The sequence below is a fragment of the Ursus maritimus genome, unplaced genomic scaffold (assembly GCF_017311325.1).
Source record: "Ursus maritimus isolate PB19 unplaced genomic scaffold, ASM1731132v1 scaffold_12, whole genome shotgun sequence".
NCBI classification, from domain to species: domain Eukaryota; kingdom Metazoa; phylum Chordata; class Mammalia; order Carnivora; family Ursidae; genus Ursus; species Ursus maritimus.
Window position 1 is genome coordinate 49,391,101 of NW_024423564.1, and position 17,560 is coordinate 49,408,660.

Genomic DNA, 17,560 nt, shown 5'->3' on the forward strand with positions numbered 1-17,560 from the left:
TGAAATGTCAGACACAAAAGGACAAATACCATATGATTCCGCTCACGCGAGGTACCCAGAATAGTCAAATTCATAGAGACAGAAAGAATAGGGTTACTAGATGTTGCGGGGAGGAGGAATGGGAAAGACCGTTTAGTGGTTACATAATTTCAGTTAGAGATGATGCAAAAGTTCTGGAGATGGGTAGTGGTAGGTTGCACAACAATGTGAGTGTACTTAATGCCACTGAATTGTACACTGAGGGGTAAAATGATAAATTTTATACTAAGCATATCTTACCATAATAAAAAAACAGGTTGAAACAGTAAATTTTACATTATGTATATTTTACCACAATTACAAAATATGGGATAAAAGAAATAAAAAAGACAAATAGAGAAATAATTGAACATTCTTTTTTGACATTAAAATTAGGTATGTCATTTCTTTGCTCAAGCTAATAATAATGACTTGTTTCTGTTATGTAATAATGACTGCCACTTACTGAAAACTAGCCCTGCGCTAGTTTTACATTCATTGAGATAAGGAGATGCTGGCCCAGAGAGGTCAACTAATTGACCCAAGAGCGTGTGGTTATGGGGTGGGGGGAGGACATTGCTAGGAATCCTAGAATTGGAACTCGGCTCCCAACCCCTCGCTCTGTCACCAATCCCCAAGTTGTTTGATTATCTTACTACTTTTTAAGATATGTCTACATTTTTTCTTAAGCAAGTTTTTCCTTGATCTGCAAAGAAAGTAGTTTGGTGTTTTCTAGGTTCAGAAAAATGTAAGAAGCCTGAGGGAATGCAGAAGGAAATGTTTGTTGAGTGTTTGCTTTTACCCACTTACGATACTTTTGAAGGGCTTTGACCTTCTGAGAGGCCAAGGGAGCATTCAAAATGAGTCTAGACGCTCGCACCACAGAGAACTACTAAACCAGCCACCTGTTCCCGAGGGGAGGATGGTCTGTACTTTTGTTGCGGCTGTTATCTGGAGAATACGGCCTCTGGGTCCCCGGCCGCCTGCTTCCCCGGCTTTAGAAGCGCGGCCGAGGAGAGACCCAGCGTAGACTCGCGCGCAGGCGCGAGACGGCGGCGGTGTTCTGTGGCTGTGCTTTGCTGCCTGGCGCTCCAGTGTCCCCGAGTGGTTCCCCCTTGGCCTGTTCTCCGTCTGCGCCCGAACTCAGCGCCGCCGCTGCCCCTTCTCCAGTCTCTCCAACCCATGCCCTAGCCAGTCCCGGCGCGGCCCCTACCCTCTGACCCTGTGTTGCATAATGCCCGAACAAAGTCCCCAAGGGTGTGAAACCCAGCGTTCCTGCCCCTGGGCGGGGACGGGCGGCGACACGCGCAGGGAGCCGAGGCGGTGAGGCCAGCCGGCACAGTCCACCGTCCAGGGTCCCGCGAGTCCCCGGGACCAGGCCCCGCACCGCTCGGCCCCACCGCCAGGCCCTCCCGCCGCTCCCCTCGCAGGCCGCCGCCGCCCAGCCATGGCGGAAGTTCATGAACGTCAGCATGCCCGGGTTAAAGGGAGCCCCCGCGAAATCACTCCACACACAGACATGAGGAGGAGCTGGGGATGGCTCGGCAAACGCTGACGGTGTTCCTGAAGCTGCTGGCCGCCGGCTTTTACGGCGTGAGCTCCTTCCTGATCGTGGTGGTCAACAAGAGCGTGCTCACCAATTACAGGTAGGGCCGAGGCGGCGGCGGCGGCCGAGGCCGTGGGGAGGAAGCGCGCGGCGGCAGCGGGGCGCCGGCTCCTGGACTTACGCTGTTAAAGTTAAAGCTGAACAAAGTTGGGCGGGAGCTGGGGAGGGCGGGCGGTGGATGAGCGGCCGGGGCGGCGGGGCAGGCTTGGCGCGCGGGCCCGGGGTGCGGGTCCAGCTCCGGGCGCGGAGTTCCGGACTGCCCGGCGCGCGTTTCGAGCGCGGTGGGAAAGCGCCCGCAGAGCAGCGCCCTGGAAACCTTGCCCTTCAGAGCGATGGAGCGTTGTTGCTTCGTGACTTTTGGCTCTTGTGCATGCCAGGTTGGGAGCAGAGCGAGGGATGCCCTCCCTTCCCCGCAGCCTGGGCCGGGGTCCGGGGCTTCTGGTCCCCGAGTTCTCTGACAGCCTCTGGGGACGTGCGCATCCTCCAGCTCGTTTAAGACGATTTTGCTGCTGTCACTGGGACCATGAGGCAGAAGCAGAAGCATGTTTGTTTTAAAGATGTGAAACCGTTGAGGACACCTATGTCTTCACCCCTTGAAAAATCCGTTGCAGGCAGCTGACTGAAATTGTGGACCCGGACAAGATGAGACAAGTGGCCGCCCGAGGCTACAAAATCAGCGGTGTTGCCTGACAACCAGCAGGGATTTTTCTCACATTTTCTTTTGGATAAGGAGCAGACGTTGGTGTTTGTTTCCAGAATACATTTTAAGGTTGTTGATGTGCAAATTGAATTCACAGAGCTGCGTTTTGGGTTTTTCTGACCCTGTATTTTTTTTTTCTCTACTTTTTTTGTAGATTTCCCTCCTCACTATGTGTTGGACTTGGCCAGGTTAGTTGGAATCTTCAGCATTACGTGGTTTATGTCGTTAGAACTTCTGTGTGTGTCTTTATATGTAGAACAGTGAATCTGTGTTCTCTGTTTACAGATGGTGGCCACAGTGGCAGTTCTCTGGGTGGGAAAGGCGCTCAGAGTAGTCAAGTTTCCTGACCTTGACAGAAATGTACCTCGAAAGGAAAAAAAAAAAAAAAAAAAAAAAAAAAAAGTAATACTTTATTTTCTGAAAACAAGTCATAATATATTTTTATCAGACCTCTGCATATTTAAAAATTGCAGTCTTGAAATCACCCAGAGTGGGTATAATGAAGGTAAAGAATAAATGTAGTAATATGTGTTTTAAAAAGTCCTACCAACTCCTTAAAATTAAGGGAAAAAGGCCCCCAGAAATCTTGTGTTGTTTTAATTAATGAACACTTGTTGGGAGTACAGCTGTTTTGCATTTTCTACATCCATCTAATCTAGCCGGTGTATCCTACATTCATTATTCTCTGGGTTTATTTTCTTACTCTTCTCTGCTTCTGCTTGACTCCACCCGAAGATGAAATGCCTTTCCTTTTTTTTTTTTTTTTTCTGACATTAGAACCATGGGCTAATACATTATCATATTTTAAAGCAAATGATGTTTCTGTCTCATATGTTTTGATCATATTCATATTTTCTGTTTCTTTTTTTCTTCTCCATTCTTCCCTCTCTTTGCCATATTAGTGCTATTATCCAGGAATAATGTTTTTTGGGTGCTTCATGGGGGTCAAAATTGTGTATGAGTTCTAATCTTATGTTTTAAGTGGAAAGAATTTGATCATATAAACAAAACTGTTTCTGTTTGAAAGGACCTTGTTTTAGCTATTTTTATTATTGAGCTTTGTTATCCCTTTTTAAATTTTCTAGACGTTTCCACTACCTCTACTATATTTTGGGAACCAAATCACGGGACTGTTCAGCACAAAGAAACTGAAGTATGGATAACTTTATTTTACTAGTGAGGTTAATATAATGTATTCTTAAAACTGTACTTTAATGTCAAATATTTAACACATTGTTGTTGATTCTGGAAAAATGAAAGAACCAGAACGCTTCTGTTACTAAATAAGATTACACCAAAGGTTTTCGTTTAAATTCTTTAAGTTTGGAAAGAAAGAGTTTTTGTTTTGGGTTCCCCCCCCCTTGATAGTAGAAGTCTTAAAATGTTATAAATTGCTGTTACAGGAGATTTTCATTATTTTTCTAGGCCTGAAGTAGTGAAGACTATATGCTAGGTTCCTGGGATTTCAATTCTTCAATACAATTTATAAATATTATATTTTAGGCAAATTCTGTAAGCAAAATCAGAGTGTGGATATGATAACTTTTGTAGTTTTTCTTTTAGTGTGAGGTAGTTAAAATAATATCAGATGGAATTCAGGTACGAATATGATTAATATTATACCCATGACCAATCACTGTAGAGGCAGCATATTCACTTTAAAAAACAGCAATAGTTCTCAGCTCTGCAGCAGTACTGTTTTGTTTTATCCTCTAATCTCCTAATTCTTGGCTTCTCCACTTAAGGAGTGTAGTATGTATCAGTTGTATGTGATATTAAAATTATACACGTGGAGAAGTCATTTAACAGAAATCCATGGTTTCGCTATTTACACTTAAGCTAACTTCCTGGCATATTAGATGATTGTAAAACAGAATGGGGAGATCTCTGAGGATCAGAGACAAAGCGTTTTTCATTTCCTCTTCAGAACCCAAGAAACTTGGCAGAGTGCCATGATGATATCTTTGGGGGAGGGTTCATGGAAGTCAAATTTATCATGGGTGGGGCATCCTTTTCCATCTCATTACCCACTCCGAAAGAAATGTAGACCTACTGCAAGTGCCACTTTTATAGAATTTGCTCTTTTTCATCCATTGTCATCCATCCATCCATCCATCCATCCATTCATCCATTCATTCACACCCTATCTTTGGTTGCCAGCAAAAGTATAAGGCGCTTTGGAGTGAGATGAGATATATTCAGAAATAACTCTTGCAAGAGGCTGTATGTTTGACTGGTGCAAGCAAAGTGCTCTGATAATGTAGAGGAAGACAAAAGTACTTCCACAAAAGGGCAATCAAGGAATATTTCACGGGGTGAGATTATCATAGATGCTGTTTGGAGGGTTGGAGATGTTTTGATGGGGTGGGGTGGGAAGTAAGATCAGTCTAGTAAAGAAGGAAGAAAGGTCTTTTTCTTTTAAAAACTAACATGGTTACTGTTCAGGGTGTTTGTATAATAAGTAGTGTAAAATTAAAAAGTGGCCGTTACTAGTCTTTGATAATAGAAACGTGATCTCTACCATATTTTATTGGTATCTTGGTGTTTCTCATTTCTAGTAGTTTTATAAAAGCAACTCTTTCAGGCTTTCAAATAACTATTTCTAGAGAGAAATATAGGTTTAATTTAATCACAGATTAATCAACATGGAGTGTAATTAATCAGCATAATGGAAGGAACAGATTAGTGTTTTATGGTATTTATTTGGAGAGTCTTAATTAAAAAAGTAAATTGTTAAACTTTATTTTACCTAATTATATTTCTTTCCTTTTTTAAAATTTTCTGCAGCTTGCCAATGTTTACAGTTCTGAGAAGGTTCTCCATCCTGTTTACAATGTTTGCTGAAGGAGTTTTACTCAAGTGAGCTAAATTTCTAATATATCTAGTCTTCAACAGACTTTAGTCATCTTGAAAAGGGACCCAGCATCTGTGAGATAGTAAAATTACTTGTCTTGTTTCTACTTTATCTTTTGAGAAGTCTTAAGCACTTTCTTCCTTTGCTATAGGAGTTGATAGTTTATGGAATCAATAATTGGGGAGATTATGAATTGGAGTTGTAATGTCTGAACGTGAGATACACTTTAAAGACTTCCTATACCTACTGTTGCTGCTGGGTGAAGCTGGGTCAGAAACCTCAGTATAGGTTTTCATAGTGTTCCTGTCATGGCTACTTTTACTACAAATGTGTGTGATCTTTTTCTACTTAAAGAAATTCTGATTTGCAAAGATTCAAACTCAATAGCAAATATAAGAATAAGAAAAAAGTGAATGTACTTTTTTTGTATAAGTTTTGCTTCAACAAAGGGATTCTTTGAAATATCCAATTCCTTGGAAACATTTAAAATATGATTGTTACAGCTTTTTTAAGGAAAAGTTGGTGGGTTTTTTGTTTGTTTTTTGCCTATGTTGCCGAATGAATCTTTGTGAATAATTAAGGCACATGTATGCACTTTTTAATTATTTTATTTTGTAGGAAGACTTTTTCTTGGGGTATTAAGATGACTGTATTTTCAATGATTATTGGAGCCTTTGTAGCTGCCAGGTAAGAACGTGTTAAGACCACATTGAAATTATCAATAATTATTGATAATAATCAGTTACCAATAGAAAAAGAATTTTGTATAGGCTAAGTAAGAATCATGTCCTTGAAAAGCATCAAAAAGACTCTTTGGGAAGTTAAATCTTTTTGGCCATATTAAGGTCAAGGCTGGCAAAATCGGATTCATCTACTAATTGAGCACATACCATATGCCACACAATATGTTGGAATTTTACACATATTTATTCGTTCTTTACAACACCTCTGAAAGATGTGGGTATAATTTTCCTATTTTTAGTTGAGGAAACTGAAACCTAAGTTCAGAAACTTGGTCAAGGTTACACAGCTAATAAATGGCAGCGCTGGAATTTGAATTTGTGCCTGACTCCAGAGCCTGTGTGCTTACATAAATCATGTGGTATTCTTTTACTTTACATAGTGCTAGGGAAAACAGTGTCTCAGAAAAGGCAAATGATAATGAATTATTTGCCTTGTGGTGGAATAATAAATAACAGAGTTTCTTTATTTGGCCTCACTTAAGATATATCACCAGTGCTATAACTTAGATATTCTATTAAATTACTGAAGCTTTTCCCGTTGTTCTTAAGTTTCAGTTTTAACATGCAGGGAGAAAATGTGTTCCCAAAGACTCAGCAAAAGCCTTCTACATTTTACTTAGACCAGGGTATGCACGTACAGGTTTGCTAATGCCACAAGTTCTGCCTGACATAGATTTTCTGTCTTGGAGTTCAGTGTGCTTCTTGGGTTGAATTATTTACCTTCATCATTCCTGTAGTATAGGCAGGGGGAAATATTAGAAGACAAATTCTACCCTAAATCTCCAAGTGAAATTTCATTCTTTAGAAAAAAAAAAGAAAAAGGATAGAAAAATTGGTTACTAGAATTTGGTCACATAGCTGACTGTTTTTCCCTTGAGGTAATATAGCCTTCTTGAAGAAAAATTCTGTATGAGCCTCTAACCTCTTTGAAGCATTTCTGTAAATCTGGTGGGATCCAGAATTGAACCAAACAACAGGAGTTCCTCAGGGCCAACCCTGGCCTGCAGAAAGTTTCTGAGGAGGATTGCTATCTGGATCAGTCTTATCTAATCAGAACCTTTTACTTGGGAAAGATTGGGAGGAAAGGGAGTCTGAACTTAGAAGGTTATCAGGCTGCTTGGAGTTATACATTAAGCTAGCTCTGCCTAAAACTGCAGGGGCATGGAGTTCCTCAGAGGTCTCATTCCATATACTGGTTTAGCTATGACATAATATCTTTGCACAATCACAGGATGCTGGGCCACTATTTTAGCTAGGGTGCTAAAGTATATTGAAGGCATACTTACATTTTCATAATTCTGTTCAGTTTACTAAGTTCTGGTATTGTGCCTGGTACTCAACTAAATACTAGAAAATTTCAGCTTCCCGAATCCTGCTAGTTATATCTCATAGCCTTCTTAAGCAATCATTTAGGTATTTGAGTTCCTCCTGTGTGCTTAGACATTGTTGTAGCTTGATCTCAGAACTAACTATAATCTGTACTTCAGAAATTCCACCCAGAAACCCAACCACCTGTACAACCTGCCTTTTGTATGAATGAATCCTTGGAAAATGACATGTTAACAACTTCATCTTTTTGGTTTCCTTCTCTCTGAAATTGAGCTCTGATGCCTTCTTCCTGCTTCAGATGTATTATAATGGTGAATTTGGTTACTTGTTCTTGTTGTCTGACTTTGAATTCAGAGCAGTGTGGTATTAATTGATGTGATTAATTATTGCTAATGATTGTATTTAAGCATTAGTACTTCTCATTTCTGAAGACTTCCCAATTGAGTATGAAATTGCAAATTATAACCAGGAATCAAGAAATACCAATAGCTGATAAAATGCCTAATGTTTATTTACCTAGATAAGAATAGGTTTTTCCATTTATCGTACTTCAGACCTATTTAAAATTACATGCATGTACTTTAAATGTAAGTTATTAAAGTGTTGCTTATGTTTTACAGCTCTGACTTGGCATTTGATCTGGAAGGATATGTTTTCATTCTGATAAATGATGTCCTGACAGCAGCAAATGGAGCATATGTAAAACAGAAATTAGATTCAAAAGTAGGTAGCAATCTAAATATTTAAGAATGTTTACTGATGTTGGGAGTGGTAATGTCAATTTGTCGAGAAAAAAGCAGGGAATAATGAAAAATACTTAGGAGAGATGGGAAGAAGTGAGTCAGTGTTGAAGAGGGCTGCAAATCAAGTGTGGACTTTGTGTATTTGTCCTACCAAATAATGGGAAGCTTTAGGGAGCATTAGGATTGCTCTCTCTTAAGAGCAACGCTGAGTTCCTTGGCCTAGATCTCATACACATGAACTTTCCATACCCAGCCTTTTTCTCTTAACTTGCAGCATGCCTACAAAGGCTTACAGATATTTTTTGTTTGTTGGTCTACTATATACTTTGAATATATACACACTAAATTTTATCTTTAGATAAGTCAGACCATCAGAAAGCAGAGAATTTGAGCCATGTTGCTTTCACTACATTATGGTAGAAGTTCGCGTTATTGTAAGCAGCCGTGTAGGGGCACCTGGGTGGCTCATCCCGTTGAGTGTCCAACTCTTGATTTCAGCTCGGGTCATGATCTCGGGTTGTCAGATTGAGCCCCATGTGGGCTGCACACTCACTGGGGAGTCTGCTTAGGGTTCTCTCCCTCTCACTCCACCCCTACCCCTGCTCACAGATGCACATGTTCACTCTCTCTTAATAAATCTTAAAAAAAAAAAAATAAGCAACTGTGTAGAACTTGGCTGTATGTATCATATGGTTGTTATTGAAGGAGCTGTCCTTTTTATCATGATGTATCCTGTGTAAGGACCCACATGAGATTTCATAGATGCCACCATAATTTTTCCTGAACAGTGGTATATTTTTTATCTCATAATTAAATCTTGTAACTGACCACGATTTTATCTTATTTCCCTACTCATGTTTTCTAAGTCACATGACCCTATCTGTTGAGTTTTTAGTCTGCTGTATTATATGTACAATATTTCTGAAACTAGTTCAGGTGATTTTTTTGAGTTGATATCATAAATACAAATACCTGACTACTCAATAGTAGTATTAGTATCAAGTTTGTATTGTCTTAGCAGGGGGCTTTGCCTTCTCGAGAAAGAACCATAGAATGAGTGGCCATCCCAGTAGCTTTCATTATTCTCAGAGGTTTATTTTGAAAATCTTTGAAGATACAGGAATAGGGTCAGTGTAGATCGTTTCCCACAAATTTTCTTTAAATATACCTTTATGTCTTGTTCTCCATTTATTTGCCTTGATGAATTTGTATGATGATTGTATTTTAATGGAAGCTACTACTATTAAAAATTTTTATCTTTTTGAAATAGCTAGTTGGCATGCACTGTTTTTATGTTAACAGCCAAAGCTATTTTGAGCCAAATGGCACTTTGTTATGGTTCGGAAAAGTTCAAGACAGAGTTGATGGCTTTTGATTCAGTTCTGGAAAAGAAAGGGCTTCAGGATTGTGTTTATATAGAAAGGCGTATGTATATTCAAAATAATGTCTTCCCTGCTTGCTGTTTTGAGATAGCCAGTTGATGTTATTTTTATTTCTGATTTTAAACACTCAATGAATACATTTCAAACAAATTTAAAATCTTGAATATTTGCTTCCTCCCCCCTTTTGAAAGCGTACGTTATTTCTTAATGTTTGCAAAATCTATGACTTGGTTGATTTTCTGTCTGTATTGTGGGGGAGCGGTGTGTGTGTGTGTATGTAGTGGGAGTGGTATTCTGTATCGGGTTGTGTATATCTGTTTGCTAGAACCAAATGAAACACCTAATTATTTACTATTTTAGGAGCTGGGAAAATATGGTCTGCTCTATTACAATGCACTGTTCATGATTCTGCCCACCCTGGCCATTGCATATTTTACAGGAGATGCGCAAAAGGTAAGACTTTCTAATTATGATTTAATGGCTTATTTTTTGAGCTCTGTTACTACTTAATGTCCACAAGATAGACTGTGGGGTTGTTAAAAAGTAATGTGCTCATTGAGTGACCAAAAACTGAGAGCTTATTTTTTTAGCTTGCTAATGTCATGCTAACCTTTTTTCTTGGCATAAGTATTGGATAGTACTAAAATGGCTCAAAATAGCTTTGGCTGTTAACATAAAAATAGTTCATGCCAACTAGTGTCCTTCTCTTAGGTGTCAGAAGGCTAGAGGAAGAGAATTTTTACATTTCTACTAAGCTACAAAATAAGAATAGTGGCAGACTATCCTTGAGAAACAAAAAATCCTGAATTAGTAGAGTTCTTCAAACCTAAACAAAATGCTTGGCTTTCTAGAAGTTCTCTGTTTTATTGTACAGTTGTCATATTGGCTTAAATTCCAAGCTGGGTTTTTTCCTCAGGAAATATTTAGCACCGTGTGGTAACTAAACTGTGTAAATAGCAACTAATATAATAGTTTACTCATTTTCTAAAATGATTAGCTAAATAAACCCAGAATAGAGTAGCAAATAAATCCACACAAGAATTTTTCTTTAAAACAAACCGTATTCATAGGAGAAAAATTGATACCATTTTGTTAGAATTCACAAAATTCTGCAAACTGAATGCAAACCTATAATTTTGCCAAGTTTCTGTAACAAGATTTCTTCTAATGAGTCCTCTGGCTAGTAGTTTCTTCAGAATAAATGTGTTGGTTATCTTCTCTAATGACAGTGAAAATTCCCACATATCATTGGGACCCAAAATGAAAAGGTTTTGAAAGTAGTTACAGTATTAAAAAATTGTTCTTCAGGCAGGAGCGCCTGGGTGGCTTAGTCGTTAAGTGTCGGCTCAGGTCATACTCCCCCAGGGTCCTGGGATGGAGCCCCGTGGTGGTGAGCAGGAAGCCTGCTTCTCCCTCTCCCACCCCCCCTGCTTGTGTTCCCTCTATCGCTCGCTCTCTGTCAAATAAATAAATAAAATTGTTCTTCAATCAAAGATAGGAAAAGACCTTATAAAGCTTATAAGCATGCTTTGTTTTCTTCATCAAGAACTCTTTCTTTTGAAAAACTGGCACAGAGGGATGCCTGGGTGGCTCATTTGGTTAAGCGTCTGCCTTTGGCTCAGGTCATGATCCCAGGGTCCTGGGATCAAGTCCCGCATCGGGCTCCCTCCTCAGCGGGGAGTCTGCTTCTCCCTCTTCCTCTGCACCTCCCCTTGTGTTCTTTCTCTCTGACAAATAAATAAATAAAATCTTTAAAAAAATTAAAATTAAAAAATTAAAAAACTGGCATAGATCATCTTGAACAGGTATAAATATTTTAATGAACTGTGACCTGGCTGCCGGCAGACCTAAAAGTGACTCTAAAGTAGGAAATGGAGCTGTTGTGCTGACTAATAAAGAGTGTTGAATAAGTATTTTGTGATTGTGAAAAAAGTGGGAAGAGGAATCTGACATTTATTGTCCTCCTCACTTTATATGTGTAATACAACGTAGTCCCCAGAACAGTTCTAGAAAGTTTGAATTATCTCTGTTTTACCAATGTGGAAATAAGGGTTCAGAGAGTTAGTCCCTTGCCCAGTGCCATGCTGTCAGTGGATAGAGTCAGGGTTTAAACTCAAGCCTAACTCCAGAAGCCATGGTCTTTCCACAGTGTTCTTCCTCCCTCTAGGAGACTCTGGCGGAAGCACCTCTTACTCTTCAGCTTTGAGCAAGACTGTAATGTGAAGTAGCCAGGCCCCTCTTGGCAGCATGGATGGTTCCAAATCTTGAGGCCAATCTGTACATGAGAAAATTGGAAGAATTAATGTGGTTTGTTATTTTATAGACTTGGCAAAGATGCAATTCTCATTAATTTGAAACTTTGACTAGTAGCTTGTAGCTACTTGAAAAAATTGACCAAAGGAGATATTTCTTCATTCCAGACTGATGATCATTTAATTAGAAGTTATCTGCCAGGTTATAGGATTATTCATGCATATTTGAAAGTTCAGTAACATTGAACTTGAAATGCTTCAATATAATTGAGAATGTTTACTCAGAGTAAAAAAAGTTGCTCTGTCACCTATATTAGGATGAGGTTTAGATTTTCCTCTTATTCTTTTTTTTCTTTTTAATGCAGAGGAGTAGAATTTGAGTAATCTTTTTGTTGTTTCTAACAGAAATGCCAGGCAAAGGTCAAGAAAGATTTATTTTGGAAGAAATGTTTTTTTAGGAATGATAGAGTTCACCTAAATACTTTCAAGTTGGGATGATAAGCTAGCAGAAGCTGAATTTATTGCTCTGTAATCAAACCCTGTCAGTGTTTTTGGTTTCACATAAGTGTTTGTTAATCTTCACTCTTATTTTTAATTAATATTGTTCTTAATAAAACATTTACTGGGGTGTAGGTGGACACACTGGCTGGCAGTCTTATAATACCACCCTTTTTTTCTTAACATTCTCTCCTTCACACGCTCTCCTTCTGACGTTCTCAAATAGTTAAGTGTTACTGTATGTCTCACTGTGTTAGGCTTAGGTGATAAGAAAAAAAGATGAATTAGATGGTTTTCTTGCCTTTGAGGACCATACAGGTGTCTTGGAGAGTAGACCTGTCAACATCAGATAAACTATTGCAGGTTCTGTGGGGGCATCGTGGGATGGAAAATGGAAGTGGGTCAATTCTGTCTCCTTGTTGAGGATGAAATGCCTCATGGAGCTTTGCCTACAAACAAAATTAAAATATAAGTGATACGAATAATCAGTGTTGTTTTGATAGGTTATAAATTACATTTGAAACTTATGAAGTGGGAATTCTGTTTGACTTTGTTCCTAAATTCCTTGTATGCTTAGGAGACAGGTCATTGCAATTTCATTTTAAGTTCAATTCAGATGAGTATTTCTCAGCATCTTCATTATGCTGAGAAAGATATATGTTAAGTGCTCTTGGGAATATATGAGAAATATGAGATAGTCCTTGCCACACAAGGAAGACGTTGGCGTGCTACAGAGATGGTGTAAGATCTAGCACCAGAGTGCATGCTTGTCAGTCAGTACAATAAATATTTAGGAAGAAATTCGTGTGGGTTGAATATCAAGATTGGCTTCTTAGAAGAGCTAGGGCTTGGTTTTCTTATCCACCAAATGCAACAAGTAATGCTAACCTGTGCTGGGAGTTGGTAGAGCTGTAACTTAAGTAGTTGAGTGGTTTGCTTTTAGTAACCAGCCCAGAAACAATGTGTGGAAGCACAGATGACCTGACACATCCATGAGGCTCATGGTATTCTGTCCAAGACTGTAGAATCTTCCTCCACTGGAAGATTCAGCTTCATACCAGTAGGCTGTGTGTCTGAAGTCCTGGCGCAAAGGGTTTCATATTACAGAGGGGATATATGGCAGGATTTTGTATAAGAGTTTGCTAGTAAATCGGGTTCATTTTCAGTATGTATCTTTTAAACTTGAACTTTTCCTTTAAGATACATATGTGTATAAGTAGACGTGCATGTGCGTGTATTTTTTTTTTTTTTAAGAATGAACACTTTCTGTGGGGCAGTTTATCATTAAATAAAGCTGTTCCCATATTAACAATTTGAGGCTACTTCTGGCCTTTAGGAAGACTTTACTTTTAAGGTATGATGCCTTATACCTGACAGGATGCTTCCTCATGAATCATTTTCCCTGATGCTCATTGCAAACCTGTGAGGTAGGTGGTTCTTTGATTTATAGTGGTTAAGGACATGATTAAGGTTCCATAGTGGCAGAGCAGAACTAGAATCAGTCTGTCTGACTCCATAGAGATCTCTTACCATTTGCCTGTCTACAACTCTCAGAGCCATTTGCTGCCTCTCTGACGTTTGGGAATTCCATGCAGGGCTTTCTTACAGAACAAGCTACTGAATGCAAGAAACACTGTCAGAGTAGTTATTAGAAGTGCAGTTTCTGCAGCTTGGCCTTGTTTGTACTTAATCTTTTACAAATACTTGTATTTCTTTTGTCAGCAAATATTTACTGAGTGTACTGAGTGCTTTACTCAGGTGCTATTCTAAATTAAAAAAGAAAGAAGACATGTCCCTGCTTAAAAGAGCTTGAAGTCCAATGGGTGAGATCAACTAAACATAAAATAGTATCATAAGAACTACAAGGGAAAATAGAACAAGGTGAGAGTGATCGGGAAGGGGTGCTTGGGATAAGGTGGTTAGAGAAAGCATCTTTATCAGTTTCATTTGAGAAGGCATTGAACTGAGTGGACTGAGACCAGTTTGTGTGGCTCTTTGGGAGGAGCCCTCTAGTTGGAGGGAAAAGTGGGTTCCTTTTCTTTTCTTTCTTTTTTTTTTTAAGATTTTATGTATCCATTTGTCAGAAACAGAGAGACAGAGCACAAGCCGGGGGAGTGACAGGCAGAGGGAGACACAGGCTCCCTGCCGAGCAAGGAGCCCAATGTGGGACTCAATCCCAGGACTGTGGGATCATGACCTGAGCCGAAGGCAGATGCTTAACAAACTGAGCCACCCAGGCATCCTGGGAAGAACGGGTTCTAAGTGCTGAGGTGGGAATGCTTAGCTTCTTCACAAGGAGCATTTTCTGAGTAGGTGAATACCAGGAAGATCAAGGTAGGCCTTGAAGGATGTGGAGGAAGAGAAACAAAAGGTACATTCCAGGTGGAACTAATATCATGAGCACAGGCATAGCCATGGGGACCAGCTTCTGTAGTATGCTTAGATGGTGGCAAAGACTTTGGAAACCTTTGAAAAGACCTTAGAGAGCATCCAGTTCAAGCCTCTTCTTTCATCGTTGGGGAAGTCGGGGCCCAGAAGGGGCTCAGGACTAGAACCCTGATTTCTTGACTATGACTAGTACTCTTGCTTTTCCCCCCACATCATACCCTGTTTCCTTCTAAGTTGGGACAACGCTAGATTTAGGAATTCGAAATTTACTCTGCAGATATGATGAGTCCCTAAAAGTTTGTGACATAAGAGGTACGATGGAAAAATTGGGGCAGAATGCAGAAGCAACGTCCAGTTGGATGAAGCAATTAGTAACATCCAGTTCTGTCCTTGACCACTGTCTGATTTCGGACAAGTCCCTTCTGCTCTCTCACCCTGCCTCATCATGTGTAAACTGAGTAGGTTGTATCAGCTGAGTTGGTTAGTTTTCTAGGTAGGGCCCTTTCCTGGGCTGAGACAGAATTTCTGAGCAGAAGGCATGCCAGTGTGGAGACTAGGTTGCTGCTGTTCTGATGGTTGGCGTGAGGCCAGCTGCACCCTGACTCCTGAATACCAGTGCTTATGAACTTGCTCTCATCTTTTGGACTCCTGGATTTCTTGACTTAGAGCCATTTTGCATGGAAGCTCTGTATGTATTATATGAAAAGATCAACAAGATAAATTGTTAAAGCATGGTGTAAAATTGCATATGGTATGCTACATTTTAAATAAAATAGGGAAAAATAAGACTATACATACATATACATTTTATTCGCTTATTTAGTAAAGAAACTCTGGAAGAATATACATGAAACGATTAAAGTAACCACCAATCCGTGTGTGAGTGTGTGCTTGAGAACAGAGTAAGTATAGAACAGGAATGGGAGGGAGACATCTCACTATTTGTCTTTTTATATTTTTTTTGATTGTAGAGCCATGTAAATGTATTTTAAATTATGTAAGAAAAGGATAAAGTTTTTCTATAAATAATGACTATCCTGTGATGAATCCCAGTTTAAAATAACTGGGGGTGGTGGGACAAATTAATTTATTCTCATTATTCAGAGTTGCAGACTCTTGACCCAGGATGCAAATTGAAGCAAAATCAGATCCAAATTGTTTTTCTCAAATATCTCACTGTTAACTTTAGAAGGCAGAGGAGAGAAAAGTTTCCTGTGTTAGGACAGGAATCCAGTAAGAGGGCTCTGAAAGTTCAGCTCCCCAGGGAGGCAGGAATTCTACAGAGCAGTTGATGGGGCTGACACAGTCTTTAAGCAAGAATTGAAGGCCAAGGAAGTAAAAAAACTAAATTACCATAAAAATTGAAAGGCAGGATCCAATTGAACAACTTATCCCAGTGAGCACATAATGCAAGTCCTTGGCAAAGGACTTCTGAGAAGCCAAACGTGTGTATGCAAGTGTGTGTGTGTGTGTGTGTGTGTAATTTTTTAAGAAATTTTCAAAGTCCTGGCTTTACCAGAAACCAGCAAACCAATATAGATGACATTTAGTTTTTTTTTAAACATGTCTTCTAATTTTAAAACATCCTCTTTCTTAAAAAATGGTGTATTTAAATTGTTAATGTTAATAAGAGACATCTAGTTAATATAGATAAAGGTAGATCAAACATCAGTTGACTAATGACTTTCCAGAGTGTCAGTTAGGACAGACTGTGTTTAAACTTGTTAGTTGTTGCCTCCAAAAGGGAATGTGTGCAGCACAAAGCCAGTGATTCACAGTCACAGGAACTGGAGCCTGGCTTTCTGACAGCATGCCCTGCTAGGTGTTCTCACGTAGGGATGGAGGAACAGACCCCTTGCTGTAGATCTTACAAGGCCAGTACTGTAGTCACTGGTACATTGTATAATGTCTTCATTATATCGCTGGTTAAATTACATGGCTCAGATGAGTTTTACAGGAAAAGTTGCTGCATGGATGGGCTATGTGGAGGTGTCTCTTACTAAGCATTGCTGACTAAATAATGAAAAATTTTAGGCTGTTGGTTTAGCCTGTCCAGAGTTATTAATCTTTTCTGGGTCACTCTGTAGACCATACAGATGGATTTTCAAACCCTGAGTTATTCTTTCCACATAGACAGGTCCCTTCTGCTTTCTGAGCATTGGTGTCCTCATGTGTAAAACAAGTGGGCTGTATCAGTTATTCTTCAGTGATGAATGACTCTCTCTTTGCCCTATATGTTGTTTGACTGACAAAGTAATGTATTTAGCCATTCTTGCCTTTGAGGATAGGCCTTTTCACCAGTGAAAGTAAATGACCTTATCAATAAGCTGGAGTGTGTGGTTTTGCCACAATACATAGATTTTACATAGGTGGCAGAGCCTAGTAAGAAGCGATAGCAGAAGTATTTGGGTTCCAATTCCTTGTCTGAGCTCGGAGCAGGAGGAGCCAGAGTGGAAGTGATGGCCAGAGTTACAGAAGTTACAGCAGTGCAGAGGTAGGGTGGGTAACCCAGGACCACTGGCTTCGTGAACTTGTCTGACTTTTGCAAGGTAGGCAGGGAACCACGGAGGCCATTTGCCCCACTGACATTATCTTCTGCCTTAGTAAGTTTCCTAGCAATTTACTTTCTGGATAAGGTTTCAATTTTTTTCTCAGTGGTTTCTTGGGAAGAGAATTTTCCAAATAGAATGCTATCATTCATCTGCTTTTTTCTTCTCTACCATGAAGTCTAAAGACTTATGTGATTTAGTTTTAGACTTTCTGGTAAATAGGTTTCAAAACTTACAAGGTATCAAAACATGTAAAAAATATTCATGCTTTGGGTTTTATTTCAAATCTCAATTAACTTGGTGACTCTTAGCAGATTTTCCTGGGAGTGAGAATGTTACATCTAAGACTCAAGTGTACCCTGATTACTCCATTCTTACTAGATCAGGGTGACGAATTGGTGCTTATGTTATCCTGCGCTCATTGTAGACATTGCCGCGTAATCCCCGTACTTCCTTGCCCAGCCTAGACATGGCCTCAGACTGTTCACCAAGGTAGTG

General features: G+C 39.6%; 1 protein-coding gene across 2 annotated transcripts in view; it reads left to right on the top strand.

Annotated features, from left to right (window-relative positions):
- The window catches only part of SLC35D1 (solute carrier family 35 member D1), a 51,345-nt gene that overhangs the window by 1,075 nt on the left and 32,710 nt on the right, over positions 1-17,560 (top strand). Inside the window, exons 1-8 of one of the 2 annotated variants that reach the window (XM_040627183.1) lie at positions 1,538-1,664; positions 2,479-2,512; positions 2,610-2,696; positions 3,410-3,477; positions 5,112-5,183; positions 5,797-5,865; positions 7,871-7,973; positions 9,736-9,828. In XM_040627183.1, coding sequence (XP_040483117.1) covers positions 1,555-1,664; positions 2,479-2,512; positions 2,610-2,696; positions 3,410-3,477; positions 5,112-5,183; positions 5,797-5,865; positions 7,871-7,973; positions 9,736-9,828 — 636 coding nt within the window. In that variant the 5' untranslated portion in view covers positions 1,538-1,554. Of the gene's footprint in view, positions 1-1,537; positions 1,665-2,478; positions 2,513-2,609; positions 2,697-3,409; positions 3,478-5,111; positions 5,184-5,796; positions 5,866-7,870; positions 7,974-9,735; positions 9,829-17,560 lie in introns of those variants that run through there. The other variant, XM_040627182.1, reaches the window with a different exon arrangement.